Consider the following 22,380-nt stretch of genomic DNA (forward strand, 5'->3'; position numbering starts at 1 on the left):
TGTATGCGTTTGTGGATTGAGTGGATTTTTGTAATGTGGATCATCTTTACATTGACTTTTATTTAGACATTTCTAACAGGAAGTCGTGTGTGTCCCTGCCGCTAGCTTCACTCCGGGCTCTTTCATTATGGTAGTCTGAACGAGCGGCTCGTGAAGCAGGAATCCAGACAGGATTATCAGCCGCAGACACCGCCGAGCTGCACAGCGATATTTCTGGCTCCAGTTCACCTCCAACTCTCGGACCGCACCGACATTTCCATCCGGACCGACGGGCGGGGGAAGGTAAGCCGTCGTCTCCTCCTCTCCTGCCGCTTGTCACTGACAGCTCCCGTTAACAGCAGCTATGATTCTTTACTGGCCAGGAGACATATTCTCTGCTTTATTTAGCGTCGGCTCAATTCATTTTTACATTACGCAGTTGTGAAAAAATAAATAAAATACGGTTGAGGGGCCTGTCATTATCTGTGAGCCCAACAGTCCGGCTGAGCTGTGCAGGTCGTGTTATCCAGTGGACGTTATGGCTTATCGCCCCTGCGGCTACTAGCCCCATGGCTACCGTAGTGTCCCCAGCCTGCAGGCGGACCGGGCTGCCTGCGGACGGGCCGGGCTGCCTGCGGACGGGCAGGGCTGTGTGTCACGGTATTGCACAGTGTGCTATAAGATGAGATGTATGACCACACTGCTTCTGTGTGTCCTCTGTAGCACTCTCTGGACACTTCCACAGGGACCTGTACATGTAGCTGACGGCTCGGCCCTCCTCCCGCTCCTGGTGCCGTGCAGCTGCAGCATCCATCACATTAACGGGATGACGGAGGGAACCGAGCCTCCTCACGTACCGGCACGGTGAGGCGACGTTCACGGGCTGCAGGAATTCTTACAACCCCTGTGGCAGCGTCTTGGAAATTTACAGTGACTTCCCTTTTCATCAGTGAGAGCTCTCCATCTGTGCTGGGACGTCAGAGCTCAGGCTGAACCACAAAGAAACACACCTGGAGCAGGTGGGGGCGAGTCTTTGGAAGCAGGGATGAATGAATGTGCTGCACTCTACAGCTCACATGAGTTAATGAGAGGATGCTGAACTCATGACAAATGCGGCTCACTTAAGTAGCAGGCGTATATAGATTTGATGTTTTCTGTAGTAACCCGAGGTCGACTGCAGCCTTCACACAGGTGGAGCCGGGAAAGCAGATTAAGTCAGAGTTGCAGTGTTCTGTTAAACACATTTATCATCAGGTGCTCCATATAACCCACAGCAGAGGCTCTGATCATTATGACACCATGATGGTGGGAGCCACCATCACCTCGTGCCTCAGGACTATTGTGGTCTAACAGACGGTTTGGTTCCCCTGTGGGAGAGAACGGAGCCTCTATAGCGTGGTGGTCCACTAGCACCATGGACTACCACGCTGAGTGCTGTTTCTGTGATCCCGAGGACGGCCTAGATGAGCCACCACTCCACAGTATCCACGCACCCAACCGGATCCGGCCGTCCTCTTACCGAGCCCTGAGGAGCGCCGTGTCCAGTCTGGCCCGCATCGATGACTTCTTCTGTGAGAAGATCGGTTCAGGCTTCTTCTCTGAGGTCTTCAAGGTATGTGACCTCATCTACTGGTTATGATACAAGCTCTCAGTGGTTGAAATAAACCTTTTGATCATCACTGGTCAAAATATGAAATGACAACAATCTAGTTACAGCACTGTTCATCCTAGCAGTGCTGTAACTAGAGCCTGGACATATACTGGTGCTGAAAACCATATGAAAACTTTGTTTTGTGGAGATCATAATCCAGAAAAAGATGCTTGGGGTCATTTATAATTATTAAATTCCCTGAAGCAAAGTTTACTCTCTCAGTGCACTGATGTCATTTTAGTGCTTGATAGCCAGATTTGAGGGATCAATACAGAGAATGTGTGTGTATCAGCCGATGTATTGATATTATAATTCTTGACTTCCTCATGTCATCATCAGCACTGGGCGAGCATCAGTCTCTGTCTGTCTGTAACACAGTAGTTAGAGGCATCATTACCATAAGTTTCATCAAAGTCTGATGATCATTAGCATCTGAGAACAAATTTGCCATTTATAAAACTACCAAAGCCAGTTGACATGCAGTGTGAATCAGGGCCTCTGGGGCTCAGTTGTGGTTGGTCATGCAGCCTTGCCTGAGTGCATGGTTGTCTTCAAATTGCTTGTTAGACCAACTCCATGCTCTGATCTGATCGACCAGATCTGTATCAGTGGTTTGCACGAGCCATGGCTCATCCATGATGGAGTTATTCAGACATCGTACTATACATCAAACTAAAAGTTCCCACCAGCATCTAACAGCACAAAATATTGACCAACCTTGAACAGCAGACATATAATGTCCCAGGAGATATTCAACAATGGAAATGAAATATACACACACATAAATAATAAATAATATGCAGTCTATAATACACACCAGTATGAGGCTTTTATCTCTTATGAGCGATTTCTCTTCACCTTTTCCAGGCTTCTTTGGGATTATATTATAGAAAACACTGGACAAACAATCTCACCTGGACCTGGAGCAACACATCTCCACCAATGTCTTGCTCGCATTTCTTTCATTTTACACATTGCTTTTTTTTATCTGACACCCCAGTGAGCAGGAGGGTGGTAATCTATATCTATAGTAGTTCATGCCCCCCATCTGCATCACTTCCACTGGAGTGGTGCAGCTCAATCCCATTAAGTAAAGCTACAGTATGGCTATAGTGAAGAGCCTTGTATCTGAGTGTTTCATTGCTGCTGCTTGTTGTCTTGTCTTGTTGTCCCTAAAGTAAGGCTGAACTAAAATTAATATAGCAAGAAGATATATGTTTTGGGCCCCAGGTTATTGTTGACAGTGGAAAGCCTCTGGAACAGCAGGTGGATCATTGTGGGACATGGAAACTCTTTAACATGATACAAGAGTAATTATATTAGAACAGCGTTGTTGTAGGTTTTACAGACTGTTGGGTAAAATCCGAAAGTGTTGATTAAAAAAATAATAGGCCTAATTGTCGTCGTCATCATCATAGAGAGAGGAACATCATCACTGGATGATTAGAAACACCAGGTGGAAACAGAACACTGCAGGTAGAGACTGTGTGGACAGAAATGTCCGTGTTGCAGGGAGACACGTCTGCAGGTACAAGCATTCGTTGCTGTGAGTAGAAACGTCATGGAAATGTCATGGTGTGCCTGATGTAATCTTCAGGTTTACGGCCCAAGCCAACATCAAAGAACTTGTGGCAACGAAGGCCGAGTGTTACATAACCTCACGTTGCCTGTGTCTCCACCAAAAAGCTGCATGTGAATACTCCGCAAAGACTGCAGCTAACGGCCTACTAGCTCGTACATTCTTAGAGGAAATAACTCTCCATACCACCAGGTGGCAGTAGTCTGCATTCGTCTTTCAAAAAGGGAAATCGGAAGACTCAGAACTGGGCATATAGACTTAGACTTAGACAGATTTTATTGTCATTCTGTGAGCAACAAATGAGCACAGAACAAAATTTTGTTTTAGAGGCTCAGCATAGAATTAAAATGAAAGTATATCAAAAAATACCAAAATAAGAAAATAAATATCAAAAACAGAAACATACTAAAAAGTGCAAATTATTGAAAGTGACATAAAGGTGACACAAAGTTGCAAATGTCACTGGTGAAGAGGAGGAGGCAAAAAAAACCAAGTTGAAACCACACTGAATGGGTAAAATCATGGATACTACAGCAATCACAGTGATTTCCCTCACCAACAGGCTTCACTGATGATTCATGCTCAATCTGCCTGGTGCCAACAGTATGGAACACATCACAAAAATGGCTAATGGCCGACTGTTTGCCTGGTGTGTCGGGGCCTGTAGATATGTCATCATCAGCGCTGGTTGAAACATTTACAGAGTAACATTAAGTTTAGGCGCTGTCTGTTTCTTCCCGATGCAAACATTGAGAAAGACCATTCCAAAATGAACAGAAAGCAAAATCTCAGTACACAATGATGTTACCATTTCTCGTCTAATATTTACTGGTATTGTAAATGAATGTAGTCCAGAGATCTGTTATATTTTCTTTCTGATGAGTGGTAACGTTAGCTACTGGCAGAGACATCCTTACTGAAATATAAGATGCTGCTAGTTAGTGTGAAGGGCCATCCACACCAAAAATGATCACTTCAATAATGACCCTGATATCTGCTTGTAAGAATCAATCTAACTCAAGTGGATGGCTGAGTCAGTGACACAACTATAAAGACAGTGGCCAATGATATTGATATCTCTGAGCAACAGTGATGCATAATGCACAGGCCTTTACAGCACGGCATAAAGAACTGAACTGCCTCCTGATGGGTCCTGCCTGTAGCTTTTCAATGCATCTTACTAGTGTTTATTTCATTGGTATGTTTACAAACTCTATACATATACAGCACATATGGTACATTACATTACATTTGTCTGTTGCATCTGTGGCATGTTTGTCGTAAATGTAGATAATGGTGTGTGTGTGTGTGTTTGTTGGTGCATATTTTGTGTGTGTTTTTGCACAGACTAACAGACAGTTTTGACTGTGTGTGTGTGTGTGTGTGTGTGTGTGTGTGTGTGTGTGTGTGTGTGTGTGTGTGTGTGTGTTTGTGTGTGTGAGTGTTGCCTACTTGTGTGTGTGAGGTGACAGGCTGATTGGAGGACAGGTCCCACTTTCCAGACTAAGTAGATTACTCACACACACTGTGTGTGTGTGTGTGTGCGTGTGTACATCTTACTTTTTCCTCTGAGGTAATCTTTATGTACGTATTTAATACCCCATTCTAACATGCAGTCTATCCCTGAAATGTTCTGGAAACAGATCCTGCATGGTGTCATGTGTGAATGGAGCAGAAATTGATACTCAGGGACAAACTGCTGAACCAATTTCCCTCCTCAAGAACTGGTAACATTTTAGGGAAAATGCCTGTATGGCAAGTGTGAACTAGAGGCCTAGATGTTTGACTCAAACTGTAACTCACACAGTAGCTCTGGTAACGTCTGTTTTTCAGTGATTTTTGAGCTGTAGTTCTGCCGGTGAACACACCAACCTCTTTGGCCTCTCTCCTGGTCTTCTGCTGCTCCCGTCACTCATCCTCTAAAGCAGCTCTTCACTGCAAGGGTGTGCTGCCTTGCCCCTGCTCCGCTGCCCGGCCTGTCTCTACCTAATGAGCCCAGAGACACAGCAGCCAAAGTGACGGCGTGTTTACCGGTGGGGCAGCTAGGCTCACAGTCCTCTGTGTCAGCTCCCCCACTGGCTGTTTGTTTTTACAAACCAACCGCGAGAAAAACGTAACGTCAACCCATTAACACCAGACAGCCACTGAGCATAACAAAAATGATAACATGTCAGTTGAGGAAAGTTCAAGAAATATATAGATATTTTATTTTTAAATGAATACTTTTTTCTCTTTTCTGTTAAATTCCGACAAATCGCATACTGATTATAGACCAATATCAGTGGAAAATATCAGCCAACCAGCACAAGCAGGAAATGTTCCTGAATGTAGCTCCATGTGTGAACAGTAAAAACCACTAGGTTATCCCAGTAATTTACAGGGAACTATGTGTGAAGGCTATAAGTCTCACCTCCTGACCTCATAGTCAACACTCAGAATCCTCACGTAGCAGTCAGGACTATGTCCAGTAAAAACATGTAATGCAGTGGTTGGAGTTATTTGTTCAGGGTGAGGGTTTATGCAAAGTAGATTCCAGGCCACATTCCTCCGCTCTTATCTGAAATAGCCAAAGTTTTACACACTCACACCCAGAGAGTGGTGCTTGACGTAGAATATGACTGTTATAGGCTTGAGGAACATCTCAAGCGTTTAAAAGTTTATTCAGTACCTCATATGATTTAAATTGTATGTTCTTCAGATTCATATAATTTAAAACATGAGAGGTGTTTTACCAGTTAAGTGCTTCAAAACATCAGTTTCATGTGTGTAGGTGGGTAGGTAACCCTAACTTTAACCATATTGGTGTTAGCTTTTAGTGGAAAGCACCACCGTGACACAGTGAAACTGATGGTGATCTTATCAGAGTGTGGGGAAGATAGAAAACTTTGCCCCAATGTTTCTTCTTTAATAACTTATCTAGCATGAAGAGAGGCCTCTGTCAATGGCATCTCATCACTGTTCAATAGGTAAGGGTTAATTCAGATATTTATTTCAAATGTAAAAGGGAAGGAAGAAATAAAAACGTTGAATACCATCATGTGTACAGGGGAAAGAATACATTTTGCCATGGCCCAAATGACCTCTCTCCTGCTGTACATTTTTTTGGCCATCTTAATTAATTTTCTATGCTGTGCTTGATCACTAACTCAGTGATGTGATCAACTTAAAGGGGCACTACGTAGTGTTGGAGAAGTAATTTAAATTTAGAATTTTATTATTTACAATATTAGTGAGGTAATAATACAAACTCAAAAATGTTTATATTCTCCACGAGTGAAAGTTAGAGTTAAATCACCCTAAAACTGGTAAAGCTACGAGATGAGAATAAACTGAGTATGCCACCTGGCAAAGGGGCATAAAGTGGTAAAAGTTACACATATTCAGATTTGAAGTAGTGTTGCGTAGTGCTGGAGTACATATTTAATATTCAGTTTTGGTCAAAGGGAGCGGCTCTCACTTTCAGCCCATGCAGAGTCAAAATATAACATTAAAATACACACAAACAGAGGTGAAATCAAATCTTGCAAACTTGACAGTGGATTACAGAAGCACACAGTGGCTCAGTCGTCCTCTATATACACACTGATCAATTGATCAAATCCTATATAAGTTTACTCTCTAAATCTTACTTAAAGTGGAAACAGACAAAGTGACACCAAGTGGGCTGCAGCTCGTAGGCCGCTGTATCAGACCAGCTGGTCTTGTGAGAACCATAGTAAGGCCTCTGACACGCTCTTCTGTTGTTGTCAGTCACACATGTTGGTGCAACCGGACTACACACCTGATAAATGATTGGCCGGTCGTGTGTCACTTGTAGCATGCTCCATTATCAAGGGATATGATAGGCTAAGCCAAAGCCATGTTTGCTATGTGCTATCAAGTTGGATTGTATGCAACGTCCTTGATGCATACGAACATTTTATTGAACTGTTTTGTTATTGCTATTGATGATGTGTCTATCGCCTGGTGGGAGAAAGAATAGCACGGTGATAGCCAGGTTTCCAGGGAACCAAAAACACCTATGGTGTCATTGCTCTATATCCATTACTGGTGCGATGTGTGTGATATTTTAAAACAAAAAACTTGTCTTCTGACACTTTTATTTATTTTGATCTAATTTATTTGACAGAGTGGAGCAGCACAGCTCCTGATGAAATGACCTTTAGTCTATTTAAAATGTAACAATTGAATCATACCCATTCATTGACTCTTCAAGCATTTGTACTTGTACTGGCCAGCGGCAGGAACATACCTGCTATTTTAGTTCATTTGCAGTGTGTCTTTGGCCTTGTCCTGTAGTTTAGGAGCAGAAATAACAATAATGATTATTTATAATAATTTAGTGTGGGGTTGTCCGGCTCTGCAGGTTGATGATAGTGACTGAAGTAATCAGGCCATTTTGAACAGGCACTGCAGTCGTTACTGTTAAACTCAGCTGATTTCCTGTTAACGCTGCTTTATGTGTGTGTATGTTCCCTACTGTACACTGCTGGGTGAGGCCTCAGTAATGGCCCAGTGGATTTGTGAAGATCAGGTGGAGTGATGGGAAATCCAGAAAGCCTATTAGTGCTACGCTATTATTACACACACACACACACACACACATGCATACACACACACAAACACAGACACAGATGTATGCACTCGCAGGTCCAGACACTGGCTGGATTTTGCAGGTCCAAATTACCAGTCTATGACCCATCCAGTCACGCATGACTGTAAACCCACTGTACCTGCATCTTCACATGTTCATGAACTGTGACACTGTTATACTCTGTTTCCAGACTTGGCAAATAATCAAAAGAAATCAACAACAGCTGACCTACAACTTCACTGATGTCATTGTTTGTCAAATACATCATTGTTTGTCACATACATCTTTGTATCACCTCTTGTGATACAAAGTGGTATAGAGTCCAGCAGGGATGAAGTCTTTTTGTAGGCTAACCCAGAAGTTAGCATCGCCTTGGTTCCCTCGACAAAATTTTTATTTTGAAACATCGCTGAAAATTAGCTCTGTGACAAACACAAGTTATGATACTGACACGTTTTGTTCAGCAAGATAATCTCCACAGATGAAGACTATTTCTCCGACCGCAGACGACACTGTGGCCACATGTATTAAACGTCACCACCACTAAGCGTCTTACTACACAATTACTATACAGGTTTTCTGATCAATGTACAAGTTGTAAAGTCAGAGTTAGAATAGTTTGTAACTAAGTGGGCCTGTAAAGTCGGACTAGTGAGTAGATGAGTCTCTGTGTTCGCTGTGATGATGTTTAATGTCCCCGACAACCTCTGTAGTCTCATTTAGACACTTGTTAGCAACCACTAACACACGGAAGAGCTTTATAATTAAACACTGGGACATTTATAGGTGTATTTTATGAGGTAGAACAAAACTTGTAAATATCTTCAGCCTGTGGTAACCACACACCTTATTTCACACATTTAACTGAAAACACAAAAACTCACAGACTTTGAGATGAGGGAACCGGATGTGCTAACATGCTAACTGATTTCCATGTATTTGGACTCACTACTACAGCACTTTACTAAGACAGAACAGGCTGGGGCTAGCTGGATAGCATGCTAACTTCAGCAGGCGTCTCTGCAAGACAGTACACAGTCGTCTTTGATGTAACGTCAACATGTTTATTCACATTCATTTGATAATGTTTTTTTATGTTTTAAACTAAAACTCAGAGTCTGTCTTACAAACTGCACCATTAGAGACACATTTTAAAAAGTTTACATGTGTGAAGAGTTCAGTGTCGGGGGTAACGTGTTATAGTATTATATTTCTGAAAGCAGTAACGGCATATAACGCGTCTAACAGGGTGTGCAGTACAATTATTACAGTTACTATGTCCAGTGATGTCTTACCATCTGAAATTAAGTGTTTCTAGATGTTTTTCAGCCTACAACATACATTACATTTGGAAGTAACCAGCAAAACACTACTGTCAGGTGGCTGGCAGTTTTGCCCTGTTCAGCTCGTACTGGGATCAGGTGTGCAAATCACTATAAATTTGGACAGCTAACTTTATGGGATCCACTTGCTGTACATGAAGCTGTGACTTAAAAACTGCCATTTGTGATCTGGTGTTTCAGGAGAAGAGTATCATATTTTTAATGAAAAGTCTTTGAGCTGAGGCTCAGGAGGTAGAGTGGCCAGTGTTGTAAAGCACTTTAAGTGGTCAATAAGATGAGAAAAGGGCTCTATAAATACAGTCCATTTACCATCACTGTCAAACAATCCTGCTTTTGCAAGATAAATGTGATGTACAATAAACCACATGTACTGTAGTCAGAGCGAACAGATGATCTGTGAACACGTTTCTTGCTGTCCTGTATGTGTCATACAAAACCAAAGCTGAAATGACAACAGGAATCAAAAAGGTGTTCAGACAGGATTGGTTGAACTGTATTTGTCTTTGCTATGTTCGTTAGGTAGCAGGTGAAGCTAACTGTATCCTCTGACTGTTCTGTGATGGCGGTGAAACACCACATCTCAGTCTCTCTCTGCGTGACTTGCTTTCTCACTGTAAACCTTCTCTGATTGTTTTCCAGGTGCAGCATCGGATCACAGGGCAGGTGATGGCACTCAAAATGAACACGCTGGCTAGCAACAAAGCTAACATGCTGAGAGAAGTACAGCTCATGAACAGGCTTTGCCACCCCAACATACTCAGGTTGGTAATACTATATAATATAATATATAAATACACACTCCAATGTAGAGGCTGACCCACTGTATGTGACACCTGTATTGCTGGGTCAGTGTAGATCAATATAATGTCTTTGTATTAAAAACACAGACAGGATCAGGATCAGGATCAGGATCAGGGTTAGGGTCAGGATCAGGATCAGGATCAGGGTTAGGGTCAAGATCAGGGTTAGGGTCAGGATCAGGCAGTGCTGTGCCCTCTGATATCAGAGACTGTGCACTGCTGGAAGTCAAAATGCTTTTGTAATTCACCCTCTATCATTCAGTGTGATGATGGAGGTTTTTTCTCAGACGCCTTAGGATGTCCAGTCAGTATTTTTTAAATCATATTTCTTCACCTCTCCTCAGGTTTCTTGGCGTTTGTGTGCACGAAGGTCAACTCCACGCTCTGACTGAGGTAGAACCCTCCCTCATATCCCTCTTTCTTTACTGTTGTCAGATTCTTGAAATGTCACAACTGTTGCATCTCTTTTTCTCATTGATTTCAGTCATACATACAGTACATATGGTTGTATGCAAATAACACCACTGTGTTGGTGGTGTTTGTACATCTGTGGTTACACTGCCAGTAATGGATAAATAACTGAAACACCACACAGCAAAATAACATGTTGAAATAGTTAAAATACAATCACAACTGCAGCTGTGTGTATCTGCGTTAAATGATGGTGTACCAGGCAGGTTATGATGTTTACATGGTGTGCAGTGGTAACCATGGCTACCATTGAGGCATGGCTGAACATACCTGTCCTTGCCACTAGAGGACTGTCCTGAACAGTTTCATCTCTCTCAGTATAACCAGTGAGCCTATGAGATCTGACATAGTCTCATTATAAACCATGAAGGGCTTCAGGAATTCTGCTCATATTACAGTAAAGTAGATTATATGTTAATAGGAAAGTAAAATGACTCTGGAGATCATGAATAAAAGTTCTGCACTGAAAATGTTACCAAAGTGAAAGGACGTAAGTATGATCAGGAAAATATGATTAAAGTATTAAAAGGTGAAGTAATCAAAGCAGAAACTGTTTTGTACAGGACTGACTGCAATTGTTTTGTTTCATCCTGGATTAATCTACTGATTATTCTCTCCATTAATCCATGGATTATTGGTTTGTAAAAATTCTAAAAATAGTAAGAAATGTCTCACAACTACCCAGAGTCCAAAGTGACACCTTCACAATAATTGTTTTATCCAACCAATAGAACAAGATTCAAAATAATTAAAAACAAATTAAAATTTCAAATTCGGCACATTTGTGAAACTGGAACCATTAAATGTTTTTGCATGAAAAGTGACTTATACCATTATCAAAATAGTCAACTCTTCAAAACATCCTGTGAGGTTTGGGTGTAAAATCTTCATCTGTAAAGTAACTTATAACTGAAGCTGTCAGATAATTATGGTCAATATGAAATACGATACTTACATCTAGGAAGTAGTGGAGTAGAAGTAAAAAAAGTACCATGAAAAGAAAGGAAAAGTACAAGTACCTCAAAGTACAATACTGAAGTAAATGCAGTTCCACCACTGGACCACAGGACAGTAATATCCACACAAGAAGAATACAACAAAAAATACATCATGGGCCAGATTAATAAACAAACCAAGGCGGACAAATCCACTGTTGAGCAAATCAGTGTCTCTTATAAGAGAAGAACAATCAGTGATTCAGCCTTCATAACATCTGCCTTCCCTTAATGTGCACTTTGTCTTTTGTCGTCCCTCTCTGCAGTATATAAATGGAGGTAACCTGGAGCAGCTGTTGGACAGTGATCTGTACCTGTCGTGGGGTGTCAGGATCCGTCTGTCTCTGGATATCGCCCGAGGGCTGCAGTACCTGCACAGCAAGGGCATATTTCACAGAGACCTCACATCCAAGGTACAGCATGCAGATACAAAGTGTGTGACAAAACACAGCTTTTTATTAGAAAATGGAACAGTAAAAATTTGGAAACATTTTACAGTCTGCTGCCTGTACGAGAACATTGAAATGAAAATGTCAAAAACAAGTCAGTCTCTGTGTGCTGGAGTAAAGAAGGGAAAAAACAAAGGCAGCACTCCGCTGGTCTGGTTTTAATGTGTTGGTCAGCCATCTCATTCTGTGTTTGGTGCCATGCTCCATTAACAGGCTCTGACTGACTGGAATGAAGTATTCATAAAAACATTTTACCTTCCTCTTGCAAAGCTGATTATTACTCATTTATTCAGTCCAGTAGCACAGTGGTGGTACCAAGGCAGGGGGCTCCACCAAAAAAGTTGAATCATGCACTGTCTACTGAACAACAGTTTAGAACAGAAGGTTCATGTTACAGAGGGATTATAGATTACAACCTGAACAAATGAACCTAAACTATCAGTGTGGCTAGACTAGTGAGGTCAGTGAGAACGTACTTTTTGCACTATGATGTGTTTATACATTTCTAGTAGTTGTAGTTATTTGTAGATCTGACCTGACTGTTCACCTGTGCAGAACTGTCTGGTGCGCTGTGATAACGGCATGTTCACTGCTGTGGTGGGAGACTTCGGCCTGGCAGAGAAGATCCCTGATTACAGGTCAGTGGGGCAAAATCTAACATCTCTTCCTCTTCTGCGATCTTATAACAAGTCCCTCACGAAAGAATTGTATCCAGCGGGAAAGTCTGTCAGTCTAACTACACAGAGTCAATGGAATATGAAGAATATTCAAGTTTAAATTATAGCAGTAGCTCACAGCAAATTCAGCCGAGTGTAGTGTCTCTGAATGAACACCTGACTTCAAGGGAAACCTGGTGTCTTTGCAGTGATGGTGTGAAGCAGCCTCTGGCCATTGTAGGCTCCCCCTACTGGATGGCTCCTGAAGTTCTGAGAGGGGAGCTGTACGATGAGAAGGTAAACCCACTTCATCTGCTACACTAATGGAGAACAGTACATAAAGCAACACTTTGTACTTTTTGACAGAAGGACTAACACACTTCCTCCTACAGCTGTAACGTAAAACAAGAACTAAACACACAATACTGTAGAATGATTACCAAATGATCATGACATTGAAAGGGGCTCTATGTAAGATTTTGTAGAAATGTACATGTATGAGTCACTTTATTATGAGCCATATGTGAGTGGATTGTAACATGACGTGAAAAATCTTCCTGTCTCTCTCAGTTGCCGAAACAAGCCTGTGTAAGATTTTTTTTTTTTTTAGCCTTTGTATGGCTTTATCGATAGGACAGCTTCAGAGATGACACGCAGCAGGGGGCCCAAGGCCGGGGCTCGAACCTGCCCCGGGTGCAGCAAGGGCAAAGCCTCTGTACATGGGACGCCCGCTCTACCAACTGAGCTAGTGGGCACCCCTTGTTCAAGCTGTTTAATGCGTAGTCCAAAAACAGTCCAAAGAATGTGACTTGAGAATGTTCTCGAATGCCTCATCTCAGTGCCTCTCTCCGCCCCACTAACAGAGAGCAACAGTGGCTAATGTTAGTTTAGAAAAGGAGTCTGCTAACAGACTAATGAGCGGCTTCCAGCTTCCAACACTGAAGTGCCACAGAGCCCTTTAAGCAACTGATTCTAGGGAATTTTGGGAGATGCTAAAAGATTTTTCAAATTTCAGTTACTAGTCAATACATGGCTGAAGTTAGACATCGGTGATGAGGTAAACAAAGACAAAAAAACTTTATTTTATAAGCAAACAAACACAGTCACAGTCTGACATACCGCTGTGTTAGCAATGGACAGTAGGTCAGTTATTTTACACTTAGTGTATAATCACCTGAAACTAGGAATCGTGCTTTCTTTACCTTAGAATGAGCCTTTTATATCTACAGACAGAGCAGGTTCTCTTCCAAGGAGTCCACCATGTTTCTACAGTAGCACAGAATGGACAAACCAAACACTGACTCTAGAGACTCCTCATCATGTTTTTAGTGGCCACTGTGTGAGATAAGGGATGCTCAGTACCACTAGATGCCACTAAATCCCACAAACTGGTCTCTTACCTTTTGTCTCAAAGTTTAAGTGAGCTTTGGTGAGGTTTGGACGTAGTATCGGGCACTCACTACAAAACTATTCGTACTGGTACCAATCTTCTGCTAAACATAAGGTTGCAGTGTACTACTGTGTGAAATCTAGTTTGAGCCCTAACCTGTGTGTGCATGATCAGAGCTAACACCCAGGACAGAGCTGACATGAACACCCTCTCCTCTCCTCTGCTCAGGTGGATGTGTTTGCTTACGGCATTATCTTGTGTGAGATCATCGCCCGCATTGAAGCTGATCCTGACTTCTTACCCAGGACAGAGGTAGGACTCTGCAGTGCTCACTGTGTGTGTGTGTGTGTGTGTGTGTGTGTGTGTGTGTGTGTGTGTGTGTGTGTGTGTGTGTGTGTGTGTGTGTGTGTGTGTGTGTGTGTGTGTGTGTGTGTGTGTGTGTGTGTGTGTGATGTGTCTCACCCTCACTGACAGAAACATGTTGCTTTGTGGTGGAACAGTAATATATGTTCCAAACTGCTCTTTAGGACATGTTGAAGCTAAAAACTTTGAACTAGAGAGTCATGGACACGAGCTCTAGTTTGTTGATTCAGATTAAACTAGTCATCGTTCTGCACTGGGAGGACCTGAATAGCTCACCACTGAAGAGGAGTAAGCCTGTGCACGTATTGTCTGTGTAGGTGTCATTGTAATGTTAATAATAATACTGTGTCATGTAACATTTATTAATGGCCTCTATGATTATTCATACTTAATATGCAATGATTTTTATTTAACATTTGTACAGCCCTGATTCTAAAAAAGCTGGGACGCTGTTTGAAACAAATAAAACAGAATGTGAAGATTTGCTAATCCTGTTTTACATATACTCAATTTAAAACGGTACAAAGACAATGCATTTTTATATTTGCCTTAAAAACTTAATTGATTTTTATAGGGCTTGTGTCCACATAGTGTTTTTTGCCTGAGCAGTAGCGTCTTTGTTACATTGTTTCTAATGAGGAGTGAGCGTCTGCGGCAGCCACTGTGCAGTGTTTTTTCTCTCAGAGCCCCACAGTCCTGAGCATACCGCCACTGCTTTTCTGAACACTAAAGAAAAACTCTATGTGGACACAGGCCCCCATTCTGAATATGATGGCAGTAACACGTTTCAAGGAAGTTATGACTGCAGCAGCAACAGACTGTGAAAGTTGTGGAATGCTCCAAAAACACCTGTTTGGAACATTCCACAGGTAAACAGGTTCATTGGTAACAGGTGATAGGATCATGATTGGGTATGAAAGGAGCATCTTCAAAGTGCTCAGCCATTCACAAACAAGGATGGGCCGAGGTTCAACACTTGGTCACACACATGATTGTATAAAGGAGACTAGGTGTCCTTAGGAACACTTTGTAACACTGTTGTCAATAAACAGCTTTTGTAAATGATTGCATTTTCAATATGGTTTATGTTTTGCATGAGTCCCAAGCGTTTTTGGAATCTGGGTTGTAACACATCAACAGGACAGTATTATTGAAACTAATTGAGACTGAAATAGTTGTGTGCCCGTGTGTGTGTGCAGAACTTTGGCCTGGACGTGGATGCATTTGAAAACATGGTTGGGGATTGTCCACGTTCATTCTTTAGCCTAGCTGTCACCTGCTGTAATGTAAGTACACACACACACACACACACACACACACACACACACACACACGCACAGTGACGTTTGTGATAAGCTATAAATAAGATTGTGAAGCTGACAAATGTTTTCAGTTTTGTTTTCACTCATGTCTCACCCTATCATGGACTGTTGGACCTCTCTGAGAGTGAACAAGTTCTGTAAATGAAAGAAGAAGTTTTATTGATGTGATGATAAGATAACTGTGTATATGTGGATCTTTTTTGGATCTTTCTTGTTTTCAGATGAGTGCAGAGAGGCGTCCGTCATTCTTGGACATTGTCTTCACATTGGAGGGTATGGATGGAGAAGAAGAGGGGGAGAAGCCCATTGCACTTGGTAAAAGGATCAAATTAATGATTGTTCTTAAAAGATGCCTTCATTTAAAGTTAAAGACATGATACGTGTGCTCACACGAGGCTACTGACTTTTTGCCTACAGCCTCACATGGAGAAATGAAATCACATGACTGCCACAACTGTCAGAGATGGGTTTTCCCTCTCAGGTTTTCCCCTACAAGCCCACTTCAGGGCTGAACTTGGGATTTTTAGCATGTCAGTTAGAAATGTTTGCAAAAACTGAAACAAACTGAAACTTTCTCCAAACCTCATTATCAGTACCACACAACTGAAATCATATTTCCCCTTTGTGTTACTGGGTTGCAAAAACCCAGTAACACCCACTAAAATCTGCTTTTTTGACTTCAATGTAAATGGGTACAATCAGCATTCACTCCTGCATCAAATGACTCCACAGTAGTCACATAATCGTAGTCAATAGATTACGTCTGATTGTAAAGAACATGTATATCATGGCAGTCCTCAGTTCCAATGATTCTACAGCTCTCATGTTTCTGTGATGGAATGAATGGATCACATACTAATTTGTCACAAAAACATTCATGAAGTTCGTTTCAGTAATGAATTTATTATAGGTCTTCTGAAAATGTGACCAAATCTGCTGGCTCAAGAGTATACATACAGTAATTCTAATATTTGGTTGAATGTCTCTCGGCCATTTTCACATCAGTTAGCCGCTTTTGATAACCATCCACAAGCTTCTGGTCGTCCTCTGGATGCATTTTTAACCTCTCTTGACAGAATGGTTGAAGTTCAGCTATATTTGTTGGCTTCCTGGCACAGACTTGTTTCTTTAGCACAGTCCACATGTTCTGATGGGGTTCAAGTCATGAATGCAGGCCTAATGCAGGCCTAATGCAGCAACATTCTCTTAATTTTTTATTTTTTTTCTATTACTTTTTTGTCAAGAGAAAAAATAAGAGAAGTCACTCCAGATGCACCAAACGTTCTTACCATCCAAATCTGCTGTAACCCAGGTGTGCTGAATGATGAATCCCCACTTGATCATAAATCTGAGGTGCCTGGCTGATTGTAATTAGCATAGGTAATGCCCACTAAACACCATATAAGGGCAGGTGTTGTGCTGTGTGCAAATTGCTGACACTGGCAGAGGGATTGGCGAGATGCCAGCAAAAAAGAGTAGTAAAAAGAAGAAGAATTTCAGCAGCAGTAAACTTGAGGTAAAACAACGCAAACATGTGATCTTCCACAGTGTCAGCACTGGCGTTACACGAATGTCAGAAAAACAGTATCAAGGCACACAAGGCTTTCAGTACTCTCGGAAGTGCACGGCTCAAAGAGGACTGTGAAAAGCCTGACCTGTCTCCTGTCTCTCTCTCTGAAATGATCCTGTGGCCAAAACTCTGAGTACTTGGAGGTGTGGAGGCACAGGATTTGTGTTTCGCCTAAACTGAGGCTCCAGGTTATTGCACAAAGCCATAAGCAGTACTCATGGCAATCTGAAATGGGTCAGCAGCCATTCATCTGTCTCACCAAACAGATCTGTGCGATCTCTAAAAAGCGCTCACTGCGTAAAGCCCTGTTTGCCAAAGCATCTAGTAGCAGTATGTAAGCCATGACTCAGGTGCTGAATGCACGTGATCGTCCCAGGGTTTTTATAGTCTTAGTTAGGATCAATTGACCAATAGTATTTTTAACCACAAAATAAACAATCCACTCATTAAAATTCCTCTAAAAACATATAGGCTGATAATATTATTATTATATTTTTTTATGTTCCTATAATTTAAAACATGTTTCCGTACATTGGACAAACAAATTGTGGACTGTGTAAACAGGATGTTTGTCTCTTTTCTTGGTAAGAGTGCTCTCGACCAACCTTACAATTTTCTCTTACCAAAGAGAAGAGCAAAAATAAGAAAACATTGGTGAAATCAATGGTTTCTAACAGAGTAAGAGAACATTGTGGATCAAACAAAAACAAGAGAACATTTGTTCTTACATCGCTTCTTGCATGAGGCCCATTGTCCTGTTGGAACACCCAACTGCAACCAAGAGCCAATCTTCTGCTGATGATTTTAGGTTTTCCTGAAGAACTTGGAGATAATCCTCCTTCTTCATTATTCCATTTACTTTCTTTAGAGCAGCAGATCCACTGGCAGCAGAACAGCCCCCCAGCATAATACTCCCAGCACCATGCTGGACAGTAGGTTTGGTGTTCTTGGGGTTAAAGGCCTCACCTTCTCTCCTCCAGACATATTGCTGCTCATTGTGGTCAAACAACTCAGTTTTAGTTTCATGTGACCACAGAGTTTTCCTCCAGAAGGTTTTTTCTTTGTCCATGTGATCAGCAGCAAACTTCAGTCGAGCTTTAAGGTGCTGCGTCTGGATCAAGGGCTTCTTTCTTCCACAGCAGCCTCTCAGCTCATGTTGATGTAAAACACACCTGCCTGTGGACACTGACACCTGTCCTCCAGCAGCTTCTAATTCATTGCAGACTTGCTTTTTGGTGGTTTTTGGTTGACTCTTCTTCTTCCATCCTGACCAGTTTTCTCTCAGCAGCAGCTGATAGTTTGTGTTTTCTTCCTGACGGTGGCAGTGACACAACTGTGCCATGAGCTTTATACTTACAAACAGTTGTTTGTACAGTTGATCTTGGAACCTGTAACTGCTTTGAAATGGCTCCAGGTGACTTGTTCAAATGAATGATCTCTTTCAGATCAATGCGGAGCTCTTTAGACTTTCCCACTGTAGTGTTAGTGGCTGAGTCTAATGGATGTATCAAATAGGTCCTATTAAAAATGGGCCCAGAAAAGTAACCAGCTGTTATCAATCAAAATCACTCAGAAGAGGTTAAGAGGCCATGCTACACAGAACATTTCATTCACACAATGTTCTATAATCACCAGAAATGATTATTCAAGTGACATTTAAGTCACATTTTCAGAAGACCTGTAATAAATTAATTATTGAACAAACTTCATGAATGTTTTGTGACAAAGTAGTTTGTGTTTCACTCGTTCATCACAGAAAACTGAGAGCTGTAGAAATCATTGGAACTGAAGACTGCCATGATGAACATGTTCTTTACAAGCGGATGTAAACTTTTGACCACTACTGTATGTTAATTGATCATCCAATCCAGCACTATTGGCAGCATGTGCGGAACAGTTATTTGTATTTCCTGCCTTTCTCTGTCTGTCATGTTCTCAAAATCTTGTTCATTTTCTCCCTCCTTCCTTTGTTCAGGGCCAGTGATGGTAGATGTAAGCCCACACCGGCGCCGCAGCTCTCCCTGTCACTTTAGTGACCACAACCAGCAACGGCAAGGCTTGGCGAGGAGCCAGTCGGACATGTTACCACCGGCAACGCTGACCCCTCCTTTCCTCGGGACCCCTGCACGGGTCAACCCTTTCTCTCTCAGACAGGACCTGAATGGTGGGCGGTGTAAACTCTTAGACACACCCAGCAAGTCCGTCATCTCCCTGACCTTCACCCTTCCAGCGCTTCGCGATCCATGTGCCTCCCCCCACCTTCTCAGAGGGATGCCAGGAACGCGAGCACTGCCGAGGAGATGTCAGTCACTTCCCTGTACCCCAGAGCTCAGCCGGACTTTGGCCTTGTCTAGAGACATGGAGGGGAAGGAGGAGGAGAAGGATGAGGACGTCAGAGTGGCGGCAGTTAAAGGAGAGAGAGAGGAAGATATGGAGGACAACGTGAGGAATAATACAGGTGTGTTAGAAAAGGCGGATGAAAGGTTGCATGACAAGCATATGGAGGTAACTGAGAAGAGAGAGTTGTTGAAGGAGGAGGATGGGATGGGGGAGGATTCAGGTCTTCCTGTCGAGCTGGAGATGGTGTCTCTGGAGCGGTTGGAGGAGGAGGAGGAGGAGGAGGAAGAGTTTGTGTGCCTAACAGAGCCCATGGACTGCACCAAGTCTCCAGACGCTGCAGATAGAGTCTTGGACTCCACACCTATAAGACCCCTGCTCACCTCTACTTCCTCCTCCTTACGGACCAATGGATGGCGACTTCCCATCTCCAACGGACCGCCCTCCTTGCCTCCTCTGCCACGACTGGACAACAACAACGGCTCAGCCCTTGTAATTGGCCAGCAGGTCCAGTGGGGTGGAGGAGGGCGGTCTAATGGTTACAACGGAGCCCAGGTCCTGTCCTCTGATCCTAACGGCACCTCTGAACAGGATGAGGTCATTTCCTGTCCAGGCTGTTGCCTGGTGGGTCTGAGTTTCCCCTCGGTGTGCCTCCGTGGCTCAGCTTCTGTGTCTGCCCCCCGCCGAAGGGCTTCGTTACCACGGCAGCGACCCTACCGGAACCTCAACGGTCCCATAACTAGTGGCGGCGCTTCCTCGTCAACAACAGTCGCCACAGCAACCAAAGCTCTACTGTGCCGCAGTACAAACGGACTAGTCGTGGCTGGACCCTCAGTGCCGTGTGAGCCTGGCCGGTCTCTGCCAGAGGCCCAGACATAAGCTGGCTCAGAGGGGATTTGGTTTTGAACTTGTGATATCCACCAGCACTAAATGTCAGCAGACAAACACAGCAACACTAGATGTTGCTTTGCTAATACTGAGAACCCAACACTGACCCCAGCATCTGAGATGTGTTGTTAATTCTAGTAACAGCAAACTGTAGTAGTTAGTGATTAGAGCGCCACCTGGTGGGCTGGAGGATTAATCACAACAAATCACCGTGACAGTGAAGACATGGTGGTCTAACATAGGACAGGCAGAAGACAGCTGAAACAGACAGGCTTCAGACAAAGCGGGCTGAGCTGGGCTATAAACTTAACACTGAACAGTCAGGGTCAACCTCACATTACTGCCGCTGGAATGGTGCTGATCCACACAGAGCAGCTAGTCTGACTTACACTGATGCATGCTCCATCCATACTCCAAACCAAATCAAACTGAACTCAGTCTGCACTCATCTGTGCTGCCTTCATGTCTGGAGGCTCTTATGGTATAAAAAGTGTGTGGCTGCCTAAACAAGCTAAGTATACTTGGAATTTATTATCATAGTTATGGCCATCATTTCTATCAGTGATAATAACATTGTACTCAATTAACCCTCAAATTAATTGCTGGAATGTGTGAACACGGAGACATGATTCAAAAGTAGTCTGATGTGGCAAACATCCATCACAGTTTACAGACAGACCTCCTGCTTCAATTTCAACACTCTTCTTCTGTTTTGCATAGCAGCCCTGGCACTGCACTGCACTGTTAAGGCCAGGTCCCATATGGAGTGAAAATGACGGATGTGAATGGGGTTTACTACAGCCAGCCCGGTGTGGCTGCAGGTACATAAACGTATGATAAAACACTGTTTTTGATTCTGTTTACTGATTAACAGTAGCTAAACCCTGGGAATATTTATAAAATTAATAAAGATGATTTACTTTGTACATTTTTATCGCAGTTGCCCTCAGTATGTGTGTGTGTATGTATGTGTGTGTGTGTGTGAGTGTGAGTGAGAGAGAGAGAGATACAGACTGATATCTGTTGCTAAAGGAAGGAACTTCCTCCGCTCGTCATGTAAATTCTTTATTTTTGCACACAGTTTGGAGCACCTTACAGTAAGACACCAGGCTTTTACTAGACGGTGCTTTATTTAAATATGTGTTACTGCTGTTTTATGTGTGTGTGCTTCTGGCCCAACGAACTACAGAGCTCTCACCCTTTGACATCTACTCCCCCTCACATGTATCTTGTGTATTTACATATACATTTTGATTACACTGTTGTTGTAACTTAAAAAGTGGCATGTGAAACAGGTATGAATATTTATTGTACAGATCATTCCACACACTGTGTGTGTACAGTATGTGCTGCGAAAGGTAGAGTGATGGATACTAACAGGATACATTTTATCCTATCATTTCTGATGTTAAACCATGGTTCTTGCTTCATTTCTATTTTTGTTCTGTTCTTCCATACAGCTAGAAACCTGCGTGCAATAATCTGGTAATAAAAAACATGGTTGTGCATAACCCTGTGTGCTGTTTTTTATTTCTTCTTTTTAAATTGGCTGAAAGTGAAAAAGTAAGGTTTAATTGAAAAAGAGCAAGTTTAAAGTTGCGAACATTACAATTAAAATGATTCACTAAATACTTCTGCAGATGAAGCAAGGAAAAATTCCAATGATATCAACCACAGTAAACACTGCTCAAAATGTTTAATCATTTCAACGTAATACAAGGAGTTTATAACTGCTCATGAATCAGTCTCAATTTAAAACTGATAGTGACTGTAGTCCAGTGGTACAGCACAAACCCTGTTTACTGTGTTTCACCATTGTCATATCTATGATATATTTGTATTACATAGCCACAAATAGATTCATTATGTCGTCGGCATGCATCCTGTAAACAGCTGTGTTTAAAAAAGAGAAGAAGCCGAGTATAAAAAATGTGTGTTGTTCTTTAATTTGCTTTCTAAACAAATGCAATGCATTTGTGCATACAATGGTGTA

General features: G+C 42.4%; 1 protein-coding gene across 1 annotated transcript; it reads left to right on the forward strand.

Moving 5' to 3' along the window:
- The first annotated feature begins 1,363 nt into the window (after window positions 1–1,363).
- Window positions 1,364–21,845, forward strand: LOC140996359 (dual specificity testis-specific protein kinase 2-like). The gene is made up of 10 exons (XM_073466740.1): window positions 1,364–1,591; window positions 9,786–9,907; window positions 10,291–10,339; window positions 11,679–11,825; window positions 12,417–12,499; window positions 12,727–12,814; window positions 14,136–14,219; window positions 15,470–15,556; window positions 15,814–15,907; window positions 19,138–21,845. The coding sequence occupies exons 1-10, from the start codon at window positions 1,394–1,396 to the stop codon at window positions 20,376–20,378; spliced, it is 2,193 nt and encodes a 730-aa protein (XP_073322841.1). The 5' UTR covers window positions 1,364–1,393; the 3' UTR covers window positions 20,379–21,845.
- Window positions 21,846–22,380: the final 535 nt, after the last annotated feature.

Source organism: Pagrus major, chromosome 1 (assembly GCF_040436345.1).
Source record: "Pagrus major chromosome 1, Pma_NU_1.0".
In the NCBI taxonomy this organism is placed as follows: Eukaryota; Metazoa; Chordata; class Actinopteri; order Spariformes; family Sparidae; genus Pagrus; species Pagrus major.

Excerpts from the sequence above, each read along its gene's own strand:
- LOC140996359 (XM_073466740.1), top strand. The coding sequence starts at position 1,394 with ATGGACTACCACGCTGAGTGCTGTTTCTGTGATCCCGAGGACGGCCTA. Across the intron at positions 1,592-9,785 it reads TCTTCTCTGAGGTCTTCAAG|GTGCAGCATCGGATCACAGG; the intron begins GTATGTGACCTC and ends ATTGTTTTCCAG. Across the intron at positions 10,340-11,678 it reads AACTCCACGCTCTGACTGAG|TATATAAATGGAGGTAACCT; the intron begins GTAGAACCCTCC and ends CCCTCTCTGCAG.